The 16,261-nt window shown below is 46.6% G+C and overlaps 1 protein-coding gene and 1 pseudogene across 1 annotated transcript in view; both read right to left on the bottom strand.

Moving 5' to 3' along the window:
• The window catches only part of LOC133135665 (protein Dok-7-like), a 36,548-nt pseudogene extending 32,235 nt beyond the window's left edge, over positions 1-4,313 (bottom strand).
• Positions 3,879-16,261, bottom strand: part of LOC133135666 (hepatocyte growth factor activator) — an 18,743-nt gene continuing 6,360 nt past the window's right edge. Inside the window, exons 7-14 of the mRNA XM_061252850.1 lie at positions 15,575-15,685; positions 13,070-13,244; positions 12,508-12,605; positions 11,236-11,488; positions 10,517-10,656; positions 8,127-8,264; positions 7,473-7,618; positions 3,879-5,769 (exon numbers count right to left, since the gene is read on the bottom strand). Coding sequence (XP_061108834.1) covers positions 5,605-5,769; positions 7,473-7,618; positions 8,127-8,264; positions 10,517-10,656; positions 11,236-11,488; positions 12,508-12,605; positions 13,070-13,244; positions 15,575-15,685 — 1,226 coding nt within the window. The 3' untranslated portion in view covers positions 3,879-5,604. The remainder of the gene's footprint in view (positions 5,770-7,472; positions 7,619-8,126; positions 8,265-10,516; positions 10,657-11,235; positions 11,489-12,507; positions 12,606-13,069; positions 13,245-15,574; positions 15,686-16,261) is intronic.

Below are 16,261 nucleotides of genomic sequence, written 5' to 3'. Positions count from 1 at the left end.
TGCAGCTCTGCCAGCCTGGCTCTGTCATCACTCAGTGTGCGGATGATACACAGAGACCTGCAACTCAAAACAAAGGCCCTGGCACTGAGGAATCACTGCTCCCTCTGTGACAGATGGGTGGCATTTCTGCATGCCAGGTCACGTGTCCACACCAGCCACATTCTGCAGCCTCACTCTGTTTGAACAACACAGCAGCAGCAGCCCGGGTTCTAGAGCTGGAGGAGCAGGACAACACACACACACACACACACACACACATGCATACACAGACACATACACACACACACACACACACACACACACACACACACTCACACACACTCACACACACTCACACACACTCACACACACACACACACACAAACACACGCCCACACACACACACACACACAAACACACAAACACACTCACACGCAAACACACTCACACACACACACACACACACACACAGACACAAACACACAGACAAACACACACAAACACACACACACACGCATACACACACAAACACGCCCACACGCCCACACACACACACACACAAACACACAAACACACTCACACGCAAACACACTCACACACACACACACACACACACACAGACACATACACACACACACACGCATACACTCACGAATGCAGACACATTTACACACATACACATAAACACGCCCACACATACACACACACACACACACACACACACACACACACACACACACACACACACACACACATACACAGTGTGTAGAGTGGGATGAAACAACAGGAGCAGAAGAGATGAGGTTGCCCCAAATATAACCGCCTCCCCTGAATGCCTGGAATATTTATACAGCCCAACAACGAGGCGAGATGGAGCAGAATCTAAGGCAGCAGTCTGGCTCTTTACAAATGTTCCACAGCATCCCGCGGGGAAGACGCTGCCTACAGAACCTCTAGCTTAATAAATACTGAAAAGCACAATAAAATAAAGATATAGTTGTGTCACAAGTGATTTCAGGGTTTATTCAGATGCCATAAGACGAGCTGCTGCATGTACCAGAGGGAATGGACCCTTCATTTCAAATGAAAACCGTAAAAGATATATTCACAAAGAGGGTTAGGAGTGCAGCAGGGGACTCAGAACCCAGAACCAGCCCGTGGAGCAGCAGAGGAGGCAGGATGGGAGGTGAGCCGAGCCGAGCCTCCTGCCGCCTCCCCCCCAAACTCACCCCTCCCCCCCCAGCTCACCCTCCCCCAGGCTGTAGCAGAGGCGGAGGTCCCAGGCCAGCAGCGCCTCCTTGCTGTCGAACCCCAGCACCACCGCCTGGCTCAGACAGACCACAGACAGCGTGTAGGCGACGCCCTCCTGGGCGAGGCCGGGCTCCAGGCCACAGATGTCCTCCAGGGTCAGGCTCCACCTCTCCCTCCCGTCCTTCTGCACCTGCAGCACCAGGCAGTCTGGAAACAAGAGCAGCACGGCCTCAGACACTGCTCCAATCAACAGGCTCAGACTCTGCTCCAATCAACAGGCTCAGGCTCTGCTCCAATCAACAGGCTCAGACTCTGCTCCAATCAACAGGCTCAGACTCTGCTCCAATCAACAGGCTCAGACTCTGCTCCAATCAACAGGCTCAGACTCTGCTCCAATCAACAGGCTCAGACTCTGCTCCAATCAACAGGCTCAGACTCTGCTCCAATCAACAGGCTCAGACTCTGCTCCAATCAACAGGCTCAGACTCTGCTCCAATCAACAGGCTCAGACTCTGCTCCAATCAACAGGCTCAGACTCTGCTCCAATCAACAGCCTCAGACTCTGCTCCAATCAACAGGCTCAGACTCTGCTCCAATCAACAGGCTCAGACTCTGCTCCAATCAACAGGCTCAGACTCTGCTCCAATCAACAGGCTCAGACTCTGCTCCAATCAAAAGGGTCAGACTCTGCTCCAATCAACAGGCTCAGACTCTGCTCCAATCAACAGGCTGGCATCCAGCCCCAGCCAAGGGAGCCACGAGGCAGCTGATAGCCAGGAGCAGTTAGCACGTTGAGACATCCTTCAGCTTGCACTGACTACACACTGTCAATAGAGAAAACGCTCTCCTTATTCACACACACACAGACACACACACAGAGTTATCGGGTGAAATTCCCAGGCGCAGGACAATAATATTTACCACAGGCGGTTTGTGGTTATGGGCATGTACTTTGTTGTATGTCACTCTGGGTAGGATTGTCTGCGAAGTGCCTAGTGCCTATAATGTGATGTAATGTAACAAGTTCACAGACCATTGGGGGCCCCCCTCCTTCAGGGCCTGGGACATACATACCTGGTTACCCCCCCCCCCCCCCCAACCCCAGTGGCAGCCCCACACACACACACACAGCATGCACATGCATGCATGAACACAGGCCACTTCACAGTCTGAGTGAGTGCAGTACACATGTCGAGACTAACGCATCTTTCTCTGACCCTCTCAACCATCCAAAACACACAGTATGTTCTATTCATTAGCACTGCCGCTGCATAATAGCAGAGAGGCTCGCAATGCACTTGGCTTTGCTGAGTAGTAATTAAAAGCTGTTCCATCCCATTGGCCCAGTGTATTCTCCCTCGAATCAATGGGATGAACAAGCAGACCAAGTAAACAGCCAATAAACTATGGCCAAGTACCGTCACAATGTTTAATTGACCTGTTTACAAGAGTAACACGAACCTGTACATAACAAAGCCTACATTTGTTTGCATTTGCGGTTGACCGAACGGCTGCGAAGGTTTTTTTTTTAGGTGTGAAATTTTGACCTAACCAAACCAGTTGCTGCCTGTTCCTTTGCACGATCTTGCTTCAACCGGAGTCACGATTTAAAATTAAAAGGATCCAATAAGACATAAATATATTTTGCCCGCCTACCAAGTTGTGGATTGTTTTCTGATGAAAAGGATTTCAAATCAAATTGTCACATGCCCATGAATGATGTTACTGTTTCGAGATTAAATTGCTTAATAAATAATATTCATCGTTGTCAGCCAAAGTTGTAATATGGGTCATAAAATCACCGTTACTAAGCGCCCAGAACAGGAAAGGTCATGGTATTATGCACGAACGCGAACACAACCATAGCAAAGACGTTCATAAACCCGAACGTCTGCACAGGTACAAGATACAGGCTCTAGCTCGGCATACCGTCCAAGTCCGGCACTTGCAGCCATCCAATATTTGCAGGACGAAAAGTTGTAGCTGCTTCATTCCGAAATATAGACACCACACAGAACAGACCCGAAGCAGGGAGACACTTGTAAATATTTGACTGCATTTAAATGTAACGACGCTACACTTTGAAAGTGAGAGCAGCTATTTCTATTATTGTTGGTCGTAACATTAACCCAGAGCAATTGTCAAATATAGAAACACTTAGCAACATACCTGCTACAGGAGAGGGCTTCCTGAACGTTACCCACCTACTCTTCCACTGCAACGATACAAACACGCAACGATACGATGTTAAAATAGGGAGACAACCGACACCATCCGAAGAGTTGCATGTGAAAAAAAAAAATACGCAAGGGGGAAAATAATAAATTATTTTTGATCACCTTTTTTCCATCTCTTAATCTCACTTGTCCCTCCACAACGGTCACGTCCGTCATCTTCAGTCATGGTTCCAAACAGCTGCTCCACCGACCGTCCTCCTCCCTACTGCGGGGTCACTTTCAAAATAGCTTTATTAACTTAACGCAGCGTGCCGCCGAGACCCCGGCCTGCTCCTCCGGGCGCGCGGAGCGTTTCGCCGCCCGCCACCCACAACGTTTGAACGAGCATCACCAGAAAAAATGTTTGAACAGTTGCAGGCGTTGGTTCAGAAAAGGTCAGAGCGCAGTAAAGTTTTCAAACAGGCAAGCATGTCAAGAATTCAATAAATATTTATTAACACACACATGCTGTTGTTATTGTTTACGCATGAGATAACACTGCGTGTTTGGTCGGTTTCCTCCAAACGTTTATAAGACCATTTAGGAAATATCTGGACATAATCAACAGTGACCATCTGGAACCCAAAACCCCTGCTATAACAAATGTACACTTAAAACAATCCCCTAAGCAAGAATGAAAAAATTATAATAAAACGGATAAAAAATAAAAGAATTAAAAAAAAACATGTGGCCAGTGGATTCAGTGGAATAGTAATAGTGTTTCTTTATTTATCACCATGCCTTTCCTGTGTTGAAAAGGTTTGGTAACATTACCTTCACTGGATTAGCTGTAGGGATTCTTCCTGATATAGATAACCTCTCTACTACTGTAGGTTTTAGGCACTGTGCAAGACCGACCAATCTTTGTATCCCACTGCTGTGTGTGTGCGCGTGCATGTGAGTGTATGCGTTTCCCAGAGCAGAAAGGTGATTTCATTCGTTCTAAATGCAATTAATTGTACTCTACGTTTGCAATTTGTTTTATTAAAGAATATGCTTGATATGTATCGTTTCATTGTTGTAGCACCTTAGGTAGACGTCCTTTCAAAATTAATATTCATTATGAAACTGGAAAAAACATAGGAGTGAAAAAGAGAAGAACTGAAATGCTTTAAATGTATAAATTCGTAAAATACAAAATTACAATAACACAGTCTCCATTCTCAAGTAGGCTACTGCAGTTAATAAATTATGATTCTCCCTAAATACACATTGTGCTTATTATATGAATAATGCAGTAAATATTGAGTATAGATATGCAACATTAAAGGTGAAAAATATAATGTTCTTTTGGAAATTCAACACTTCAGTCAAACATGTTATTTTCCTGAATTTTTGAATTTGCAGAGAAATGTTCACTTAACTTTTATGATTATAAATTAAGGCCAAATTATTCTTTCACTGAACTGGCCAAGACAAATAAAAATAGGCATCTTTATAAGAATGAAATTATACCAAAAAATAATAATTTTAAATAATATCAGTGAAGAGTACCGGTCAGATAAATACGAAAGCACTGTCCACATATCCAGCCTTTCTGCATGTCCGCTGGCCTCCACACGGACGGCAGGCACAGCAGCACGGTGGAAGTGAGTTCCCGGGGCATGTCGTAGGAGCACAGACCCCTGGGGGTCCAGGTCCCAGGCCTGAAGCACTGCTGGCTACTGTAAACGGTGAGACTTTGACGGGCCTGACGGTCTGTTCTCCAAGGTATGTACGCTGTTGTGATGTTTTTATGCGCAGACACTGCAGTCGGATTTGATAGCGTTTGATGACGTAGTAGATCAGGGGTGCACAACTCCAGTCCTGGGGGGCCGGTCTGCAGATTGGTTTTTGTTCCAACCAATTACCTTGTTTTTAATTTGCTGACAGCTCTATAAATGACCCTGGTTCAAGCTTGTACTTGAGCACAGTGAAATCATTAGGATGCACTAGCCATCTGCGGCTATAGCTGGTGGGTATACAGATGTCTGATAAAGACATTATTTAGCTAATTAAATAATTAAGAGCAGAAGTTGGCACAAAATCGTGAAGCGGATCGGCCCTTGCTGTGCACCCCTGCGGTAGATCCAGTCGATGTAGTTGGCGACCACACCGCATCAGGGTTTGTGTAGTATCAGGGCTTGTTTGTGCAGTATCAGGGCTTGTTTGTGCAGTATCAGGGCTTGCGTTTGATGATGCGGTAGATCCAGTCGATGTAGTTGGCGACCTTGGTGTAGACGCCGGGCTTGCGGTTCCGGCCGCAGCCGTCGCCCCAGCTGATGATGCCGTACAGGTAGTGCACGTCCTTCTTCACACAGTCCAGAGGCCCACCGGAGTCACCCTGCAGGGGGCACACACACACACACACACACACACACACACACACACACGCACGGCTCTCACGTCTGCAGGGAAGTGTGTTCATACCTGGGGTCTCCAGCCCTGATCCTGGAGGGCTACTGAGTCTGCTGGTCTTCGCTGTTACTCTGCACTTAATTAATCAATTAGAGCAGATGATTACACAGCTAACTGACCTCAGCTGGTTACCTGGGTCTCAACAGGGTGCCAATTTTAAGGTGAAAACAAAAACCAGCAGACCCAGTAGCTCTCCAGGACCCGGGTTGGTGACTTCTGGTTTTTGTTGTAGTCCAGGGCTAGGACTCCTGATTCTACTCATCAAGGTTTTGATTGAAGGCCATGTTAATTAGTTGAATTAGGGGCCATGGGGCGGGGCTAAAACTAAAAACCTGCACCCACACCGGCCCTTTGAGGGATGAGATTGGACACCCCAGCGATAGCTACACAAAATTGTACCTTCGCCAACAATACATAATTCAGTTCTGCCTGTAAAGAGAACTTCTTAGTACTCAAATAAAATATTATTGTTCCTTCAGGGTACATTTGGGAAACTTGTTCCTTAAAGAACTGAAATATACCTCCACTGTACCCATATTTCCGAGAGACAGTGCAGCACTACGCTGTGAATTTATGGAAGCTGCAGGGGACTCTGTCTCTCTGCCAAAATGAGTTCAGCAGCAATTTGCTTCACAGCTCAGAATGAGTCGCCAGGAGCAGTGTAACTATGTGGAAATGAACTGTAACGAGTCGTAAGTACTTGAATTATATCATTATTAATCTACCATGTAATTTAACTGAAATTGCCATTGAGAAGCACAGATGATTAAAATTAATTTCTTACTTATTACCAATTAACCTGCTGTGTAATTGACTATAATTGCCTTGTAGAATACAGCTAGTTGCAAATTGCTTTCTGGAGATCTTCCATCCTGTAGGTTTTCACTCCAACCCTAACAGAGCTCAACTCATTCAACAGCAAGAGCAGGGCTGCCCAACCCTGTTCCTGGAGATCTACCATCCTGTAGGTTTTCACTCCAACCATAACAGAGCACACCTCATTCAACAGCAAGAGCAGGGCTGCCCAACCCTGTTCCTGGAGATCTACCATCCTGTAGGTTTTCACTCCAACCCTAACAGAGCACACCTCATTCAACAGCTAGATATCTCATTGAGCTGCTAATTTGTAGAATCGGCTGATTTCACAAACAAGTTATACCTCCTGGCTGAAGAGCAAATCCAGGTGATTGGAACAGAATACTGGGGAGGACTTTTACTCTCTGAACCTGGATAGTCCAGCTCTGATAGTATGACGTTTGATTCATACACTCCAATATGAACCCTGTGATTCAACAGAACATGGGTGGCCAACCCTGGTCCTGTAGAGCTGCAGGTGTGCTGGTTTAATTGTTACTCAGCACTTAATAGATAAAAGGAAACCAGGTAATTACACAGTTAACTCACCTCATCTTGTTTCTTGGGTCTGAATTGGTTGCTGATTTTAGGGTGAAAACAAAAACCCGCACACCCTGCAGCTCTCCAGGACCAGGGGCAAAATGGGCCCAATGGTTCTTTGTCTGGGAGCCTATGATAGAGGGTTCCATAAAGAACTGAAAAGGGTTCCCCTATCGAATCAAGCCAGAGAACCCTCTCAGAACCCTTGCGGAACCCGTTGAGAGTGCGCAGTACCTGACAGGCGTCGATGCAGCGGTGGCTCCCGGCACACAGCATGTTGGAGGTGACCTCTGACCCGTACACATCCGGGCGCGAGCACTGCTCAAACGGGAAGATGTGCACCGTGCCCACCCTCAGGTGCTGCGAGTACACACCGGCCTCTGGAGGAGCCAACGCAGAACACAGAGTGAACACACGACGGCAAAACACAGAGTGAACACACAGAGTGAACACACCATGGCAAAACTACATCACATGGATCCAGTACAGTGGTCCTCACTCCTGGTCCTGGAGAGCCGCAGGGTGTGCTGGTTTTTGTTTTCACCTTAATACCAGTAACCAATTCAGACCCAACTGAGGTGAGGTGTGTTAACTGTGTGATTAACTGCTTTAATCGATCAATTAAGTTCTGAGTACAAAACCAGTACCAGTTCAAAACAAAAACCAGCAAACCCTGCGGCTCTCCAGGAACAGGACTGAGGACCACTGATCCAGTCTTTTCTCACAATGCACCAGGTATCTATAAGTAATGCACACAACTCAACGTTATTTCTGACAGAAAAAAAACAACCCAAAGCAGAGACAGCAGGTTAAGCAGAGACAGCAGGTTAAGCAGAGACAGCAGGTTAAGCAGAGAACACACGAGGAGGTGCCCGACGCAGAACTCACTCTCATACATGTAGCCCCAGCCCATGATCTGGCAGCAGTGGTAGTCAGGGAAGGTCACTCTCACGGGCAGGCAGATGGGCTGTATGAACTGGCCCCGTTTGGCACAGCGGCCATTTTGCCTCTTCAGCTTCACCAGGACTGCGGGAGAGAGAGGGCCAGTCTTTAACAACACACTGAGCGGGTTCAGCTTCAGCAGGACTGAGAGAGAGAGGGCCGGTCTTTAATACACTGAGTGAGTTCAGCTTCAGCAGGACTGAGAGAGAGAGGGCCAGTCTTTAGCACACTGAGTGAGTTCAGCTTCAGCAGGACTGAGAGAGAGAGGGCCAGTCTTTAACACACTGAGTGAGTTCAGCTTCAGCAGGATTGAGAGAGAGAGGGCCGGTCTTTAACACACTGAGTGAGTTCAGCTTCAGCAGGATTGAGAGAGAGAGAGAGCTGGTCTTTAACAACATACTGAACAAACACAGCAGTGAATATCACCATCATACCGTCCAAACCAACCGAAGCTGGTTAAAATACGCTCACCACAAGCGCAGGGTCAGGTCAATATTCACAGATTTGAGCCTCCTCAACTACGGCTTGTGAGCTCACAGTTGTGGAACACACTGGGGGAGGCGGTTTAAGTCAGAATGGGGTCTTTAGGTTACCCTGACATTACCACCAACCAGTGACCTATCGGTCGCTAACAGGCTAATAGCTGTGAGAGAGTCCGTGCAGCGCGTCTCTCCAGTGATTGGTGCTAGCTCTCGTGTAGTACAGTGTGGCCCGCAGCTGAGGGAACCAGAGGCGTGTTCGTGTCTCAGCTTCAGGGCGCGTGGTACAGCGTTGACTCAGGAGGCTAAATTTGCAATTCCATATCAGGGAGAGAAATAGACAAGAGGGGGGAACTGTTCCCCAAAAAAACCCTAATTAACCATGATGAAATCCCACCCACCCACAAGAAGATGAGCCCATCCATCATGTGGCTAATCATGCATCACACACCGCGTTTAAAAACATCAGGCTAATCAGGGAAAATAAATAAATAAATGAATTCCTACGGAGAAGAGAGTTAAGCCGGTATTCCGGGTGCAGAGTAAGTGCTCTCAGATGCCAGGGTTTCTATCAGGGGCTGAATGAATTAGAGTCACACCATGTCTTCAGCCCCTTGCTGTACTGTGTAGTCTAATCTAGCTGCAGCTGAAGTTGTATTTGTATTTATATTGTATTTGCATTTGTATTTACCTAGTTAGTGTGGTTAGTCCTCACTGACTCTGCCTATTTGCCACGTTTACTGGACATAATGTTCTTGGCTGGAGAACTATTTCTTTGTGAACTGTATATCGGATGTGAGTTGTATTATCCGACCTGTTCTGCAGTGTCTTGTAAGTCACTTTGGATAAAAGCGTCTGATAAATAACATGTAAAAATGTCATGAATCTCCCACACAGCCCTTCGAGAGGTCAAGGTCTGGAATGAGAGAGCAGCAGATGCAGCACTTTTATTATTTAATTAAAGTATTATTTCAGCTATGGGACATGAACAAGAACAAGAGCAAGACTGGACATGAACACAGCGAAGGTTTGGTGTCTGTCTGCAGCGTGTAATGCTGGAACCAGACCAGGAGGGAAAAAAATTATTTCATGATTTCCCCTAAAATACTGCAGTAATTACAGATCTCCAGCTGGACAATACATTTAGAATTTACTACACAATTTACCATTCACAGTACATTTACCATTTACTGTACATTTAGAATTTACTACACAATTTACCATATCACCCCACATGTTCATCAGTTGGCCATTCTGTGAAGTAGGTTGCTGACAGCTCCAAATATCACTCAAATATTCACTGAGGTTCCTGACATAGCCAAAAATATTACGTCATATCAAATATTATTTCCCTCCAAGGAAATCCTACAATCTGATTATAGTGATGATAATGGTAATTTTGGTTATTGCCTGTTATATTAATATACAGGTATTAATGTTCACAGTACAAAATTAATATTTAAAAAGGCTTTCAATCTTCTGCAGTTAAGAGAATATGTATTTTAGTAGAAAATGACACTCTTTGACGGGGATGAGCCATAAATCTGTGAAAACTGTGGCACTCTAAACCAAACGAGGAAGAGGGGGAAGAGGAGCAGTTTAGGATAGAGGCGCCCGATTCTAGTCCTGGAAGACTGCAAGTGAAAATGGCTTCAATCTCCCCTAAACAATAACGTCACAGCCGGGAGACTGCTGAAATGGTTTCAATTAAAGTACTAAGTAATGTAATCAAGCGTTTGATTGGTTCTGCTGGAAGAAAACAAGCCAGGCCGTGGCAGTGTGATTAGCCACCCCAGCCGTAGTTAAGGCGCTGGGATGACTGTAGCCTACTTAAGCTGCGGACGACGGTCTGCTTACCGATGTCATGGAGAGTGGGATTGAAGATGGAAAAGTGATCTGGAAAGACGTACTTCTCAATGCCGTAGGATTTGGCATTAGGACCCGTGTCGTTGAAGAAGTGCGCCCCCAACACCACGCGCACGGTGGAAATGAGGGGACTGGGAGGGGGGGAGAGAGAGAGAGGGGAGAGAGAGAGAGAGAGAGGGAGAGAGGGAGAGAGAGAGAGAGAGAGGGAGGGAGAGAGAGAGAGAGAGAGGAGAGAGGGAGAGAGAGAGAGGGAGGGAGGGAGAGAGAGAGAGAGAGAGGAGAGAGAGAGGGAGAGGAGAGAGAGAGGGAGAGAGGAGGGAGAGAGGGAGAGAGAGGAAAGAGAGAGGGAGAGAGAGAGAAACCAATCAATCAATCAACCAATCTTTAAAAATAACGTAATATATGTGTTTCAAAAATAATACTGATTTTATTTCTATTAAATGTCTCTCACAGTGTAGGTTTCAGTATATTAGTATACTTAAGATTAAGACGAGAGAATAATGAATTTCATTCATTGTCAGTGATCCTATGAGGACTAGCTCATCTGGGGCAGTTGCGGGTCGGGCATCTGGCTCAGGATGGGGATCAAACCAGCAGCCCCTCCGCCTGCCAGACGGCCGCTCTTACGGCACCTTCCAGAGCTAACGCTGGCCCCTCCCACACCTGGATGTCACACCTGTGTGTCTGCAGCGTGCCGGAGGGGGACCTACTTGCCCAGGAAGCAGTGTGCGGCCGACAGCAGCCAGCAGGAGGTGATGAGGGTCCCGGCGCAGAAGGAGGTCCCGATGTAGAGCGCTGCCACCCAGGGGTGGGCCCCGGGCAGCGCAGAGTGGCCCCCCAGGATCCGGCCCCTCGGCACCCGCTTCCTGTGCCGGCGGCCGCACACAGGGGCCCTCCGGGGCCGGGCGGGCGGGGGGGCGGGGGGCAGGGGCCCGTCCTGGCTCTCCACCCGCCGGGACATCGCTGCGTGCAGGGAGGAGGAGGGGGGGGTCATTATGTTAAAACATTACTGTGTGAACGTGGGAACACCAGGATTAATACAACAGGGATGGGAGATTGTTGTCGACATCGTTCTATAAACATTACATTACATTACATTACAGACATTTAGCAGACGCTCTTATCCAGAGCGACGTACAATAAAGTGCAAATCAAACCCAGGGACGAGTGTGTTGAGGACCCGAGAGGAAAGCACAGTTCCATCTTTGTGAATTGTAGGTCATCCAACCTGTTCCGTATGCTCCAATGACCCTGATATGCATCTCTTTGTATGTCGCCTTGGATAAGAGCGTCTGCTAAATAACATGTAACGTAATATAAACCTGAGAGGAGCTCCACCAATCACAGAGTGTGATGTCAGTGCGACAATGCTGATGGTGCTTGGTGGATATTTTTATGAGGGCGTTCATTTTACACTGGACACTTTGCTGTCTAGTACAGTATTCCCCCAGAGCCTATTAACTCACTGAAATCTGACCTGCGTCGGGAACTGTCGCAGAACTCCCATTTCAGTATAAAACCACTTTTAAATTTAAGTCTTATGGAGTAGTGGGTCCCAAAATCTTTCAGCATGTGGACCAACAATTCAAAGAGTTTCAAAGTGTCAGGGACCCCCACACATTATAAGGCCAACACCATTACACATTTCATGATGACTGTAAATAATGGAGACGGGTCTTTCTTGGTACTGCCGCTTGGTAACCATGGTTACAGAGCACCTTTTGGACAACAGAAGTGTTGTTCAGGTTATTTTCTGTAACACAGACTATTCTGTAGTGTAGTCTCAGTACTCTACGGCAACACCACACGACTTACTCAGTGCTTACTAAGAACTGCCCTGCATTTGGGAATGTTGAGGTGTCAGTACTCAGTGCTTACTAAGAGCTGCCCTGCATTTGGGAATGTTGAGGTGTCAGTACTCAGTGCTTACTAAGAACTGCCCTGCATTTGGGAATGTTGAGGTGTCAGTACTCAGTGCTTACTAAGAGCTGCCCTGCATTTGGGAATGTTGCAGTAGTCCCAGGAGATCTCCGTGTTCGTCAGGGTGTAGCACCAGGGCATGGTATCCTCATCTGGGTTCCTGCACAATAGAAACACACACAGTGAATGTTAGGAATCCGTTTTTCTCCATTTAACTCTCATTGACATAATTCACTTTATTTTGGCACAATTTCAAAGGTCCAATATTGTGGAAAATCGCATTTCCCTGCTATTTGTAAGTTAAAGTTGTAAGTTAATGTTAAAGATAGTCATTTTCTAGACCCAGGACTGCTTAGTTTCTCACCACAAGTGATGACTTAATTGGGGACATTTCGGGCTGAAAGCACTCTTACTGCACCTCAGGCGGGCATAGCTCTCTCTCTGTGAGCCGCTTAATTAACCGAATAACACGGACTTAACAGGCGCAGCTATTTTAAAAAGACACGATCAATAAACCAAACTCATATGTTTATTCTGGCACATACGTGTGCCCTGTCCCTTCAGTCGGTGCGTGTGGGGGCTAAGGGAGGGGGCTGAGGGAGGGGGCTGAGGGAGGGGGCTTGCCTGCAGAAGGCGTGTTCCCCGATGCCCAGCAGGGCGGCGTCCTGCACGTTCTCCACACTCAGCTCGTCAGCCAGCAGGTCGGAGCTCCAGGGCAGGCAGCGGGCTCCAGATCGCGTGACGCTGGCGGTGCCACGGTAACCAACGGCCCCGTTCTCGTAGCAGTCCGCATCGGGCGCTGAACACACAGACACACACACACACACACACACACAGACACAGACACACACAGACACACACACACACAGACACACACACACACAGACACACACACACACACACACACACACACACACACAGACACACACAGACACACACACAGACACACAGACACACACACAGACACACACACAGACACACACACACACACACACACAGACACAGACACAGACACACAGACACACACACACACACACACACACACAGACACACATACACACAGACACACACAGACACAGACACAGACACAGACACACATAACACACACACACACACACAGACACACATACACACAGACACACAGACACACACGCACACACACACGCACACATACAGACATACGCACACACACACACACACAGCGCATGAGTAAACTAAATTACAGTTATTTAGCTGATGTTTTCGTCCAAAGCAACTTACAATTGATTAGACTGAACAGGGGACAATCCCCCCAGGAGCAATGTGCTCAAGGGCTTAACAGCAGAGCAGATCTTACTGTGGCCACACCGGTCCTTGAACCACCACCAACCTTCCGGGTCCCAGTCCCTTAGTCACTGCCCTTCAAACTGTTTACCACTTTGCCCCTCGCTTGGACTTCCTGTTCTTGCAGTTAATGTACGACCTAACTGTCACATGCACACCCCACTTGATTTGATATTATGGATTTCTAAACACATTTCTGTTTTATTCTGGTTCCTCCAGAGATTTCTTCCCATCAGGGAGTTTTTTTTTCTCCCCACTGGGGAGTTTCTTTTTACCTCACTTGTTTGCTATTTTGGGAATCAGGTCTGGTGTTTGCTCTTCTGCTGCTCTGTAGAGCACCGCACAAATAAAACTGAGCTGAGCTGAGCTGGCTGAGGGACAGAATCAGCCAATCAGGAGCGTGAGGGGACTGACAGAGACACACCCTGCCATCTGTGAACCACACCTGTTAACACCAGGGAAGGCCTGCACTGTGTGTGTCTAATCTCATTCACTTAGAGCCATTTAAAATCTACTAACCATTGCTCTTTATTACATACCGAATGGCATGACAATTGATTCTGGTGAAATATAATTCTATTTATGTGGTCTGTAGTCTGTAGGAAGGTTCATCTTAACCAATTTGCATCGACAAAAATACAAAATACATTTTTTGATCTCAGAGCATTCCATTTATAAGTAGTTAGCAGATGCTCTTATCCAACGCGACTTTCATAAGTACGTACATACTGTGCACTTCAGACGGATCGGTAACAATTTACAACTGAAGAGCAATTATACAATGCGTGATATGCTGCTTGCCCTATACTGTGTTGCCACACAAAACAGATTTATATTTTCAATGATTTTTATATGACATTTTACGATGAAAAGCATTATTCATAAAGATGCACTGGTATAATAGAAAGTCCCAGCATGAGCCACAATGCTACTTCTGTTGACAGAATTATTACCTTATTACTAAAAAATATGTTTCTACAGAGAGCAACGGGCAGTGGAATTAATGCATAAACCAGAGAGCTATCCCAGCTCTGAGCATCATCAGCCACACTGATAGAGGAAAAACTAAGTTAGCAGGACAGATGAGAGCATTTATCAAAAGGTGTTTTCTCTGGTGGGGGAGAGTGGAATATGTGACTATGACTATGACTTTCCATGATGCAAATACAGTACTGTTTAAAAGGTGATTCCAAACTCTTGAACGGCAGTGTATTTCCAATCCTTTAAAGGATTTTAAACATCTTTGGGAGCCCAGGAACTATGACTATAACTATAACTACAACGATGAGAGCATCCACACTGTTGAAAGATAACGTTGCGTAAATAGTCTCTCGGCTGTGTCATGCCATTTTTAATGTGACGCCCTGTAAATTGGGATGGATTTTGATTGGCTGCCAGTGTTCATGCAGCTGGAAACGAATTGCTCTGAAAGTCATCCCGACAATGTCGTTGGCCACTGTCGTTGCTCCTAGAGTTGTGGTGTGGACTTGAGTTGTAACAATACATATTTATGTATTTGTAGCTATGGTTACAGTTATAGTTCTTGGTGTGGACGGGCCTTAAGAGAGGGTGGTCAACACTGACAGCCAATCAAAATCCATCCGAATTTACAGGGCGACACATTCTGAATGGCAGATGACACAGCCAAGATATGATGGACAGAACGTTATCGTTCATCAGTGTGGATGCTCACATCATCATAGTTATAGTTATAGTTGTTGGTGTGGATACTGACATCATTACAGCTGTAGTTATAGTTACAGTTGCAGGTCTGGACGGGCCGGTCGCCATGGTTACAGTACTCACTCAAGCTGCAGTGCTGGCCGCTGAATCCAGGTGTGCAGGCACACACCGGCTCCCCCGTGGACACGATGAGGCGGCACACCCCCTCGTTCTGGCACGGGTTCGAGATGCAGACTGCACATTCACACACGCGGGGTTATTCAGGAGCTCGTCTGACAGCTCAACAGAGTGAAACGCTAGGCCTGCCCACGGCCCTGCAGGACGTTTCATTCTTCAGTAAACAACACCTCCGCTGTCCTGATTCCCATTTCAGACACTCACACACACACACAGGCAGACACACTCACACACAAACACACACACACACACACACACACACACAAGCGCACGCACACACTTTGCTGTCCTGATTCCGTTTCAGACATGCAGAAAAACTCCGACTGGCGCTCCCTTTCAAACATGCTGCCCAGAACTGGGTCATAAAAAATATAACTATTTCTGCATAACAATCTGAAGCCACATAACTCTTTCAATTCTAACCACAAACTTAAAAGTACCTGGCATTAGACAAACTTTCCCTTTCATTCGAAAACATTTTTACACAGCCTGGGACTCTGTGGACTTAGAATTAGGACATATTTTGGGAGGGAGTACTTTCTGTGGGGTAGAATAACCTGGGATTGTGTTAGGCATGCGAAATTGAGCAATTTGGGTGTATTTTGAAAATGTCAACTGAAAAACAAGGATCTT

This window comes from Conger conger, chromosome 8 (genome assembly GCF_963514075.1).
Source record: "Conger conger chromosome 8, fConCon1.1, whole genome shotgun sequence".
Taxonomy (NCBI): domain Eukaryota; kingdom Metazoa; phylum Chordata; class Actinopteri; order Anguilliformes; family Congridae; genus Conger; species Conger conger.
The sequence above is the reverse complement of the archived record's forward strand: the minus strand, read 5'-3'. Positions and strand labels throughout refer to the sequence as shown.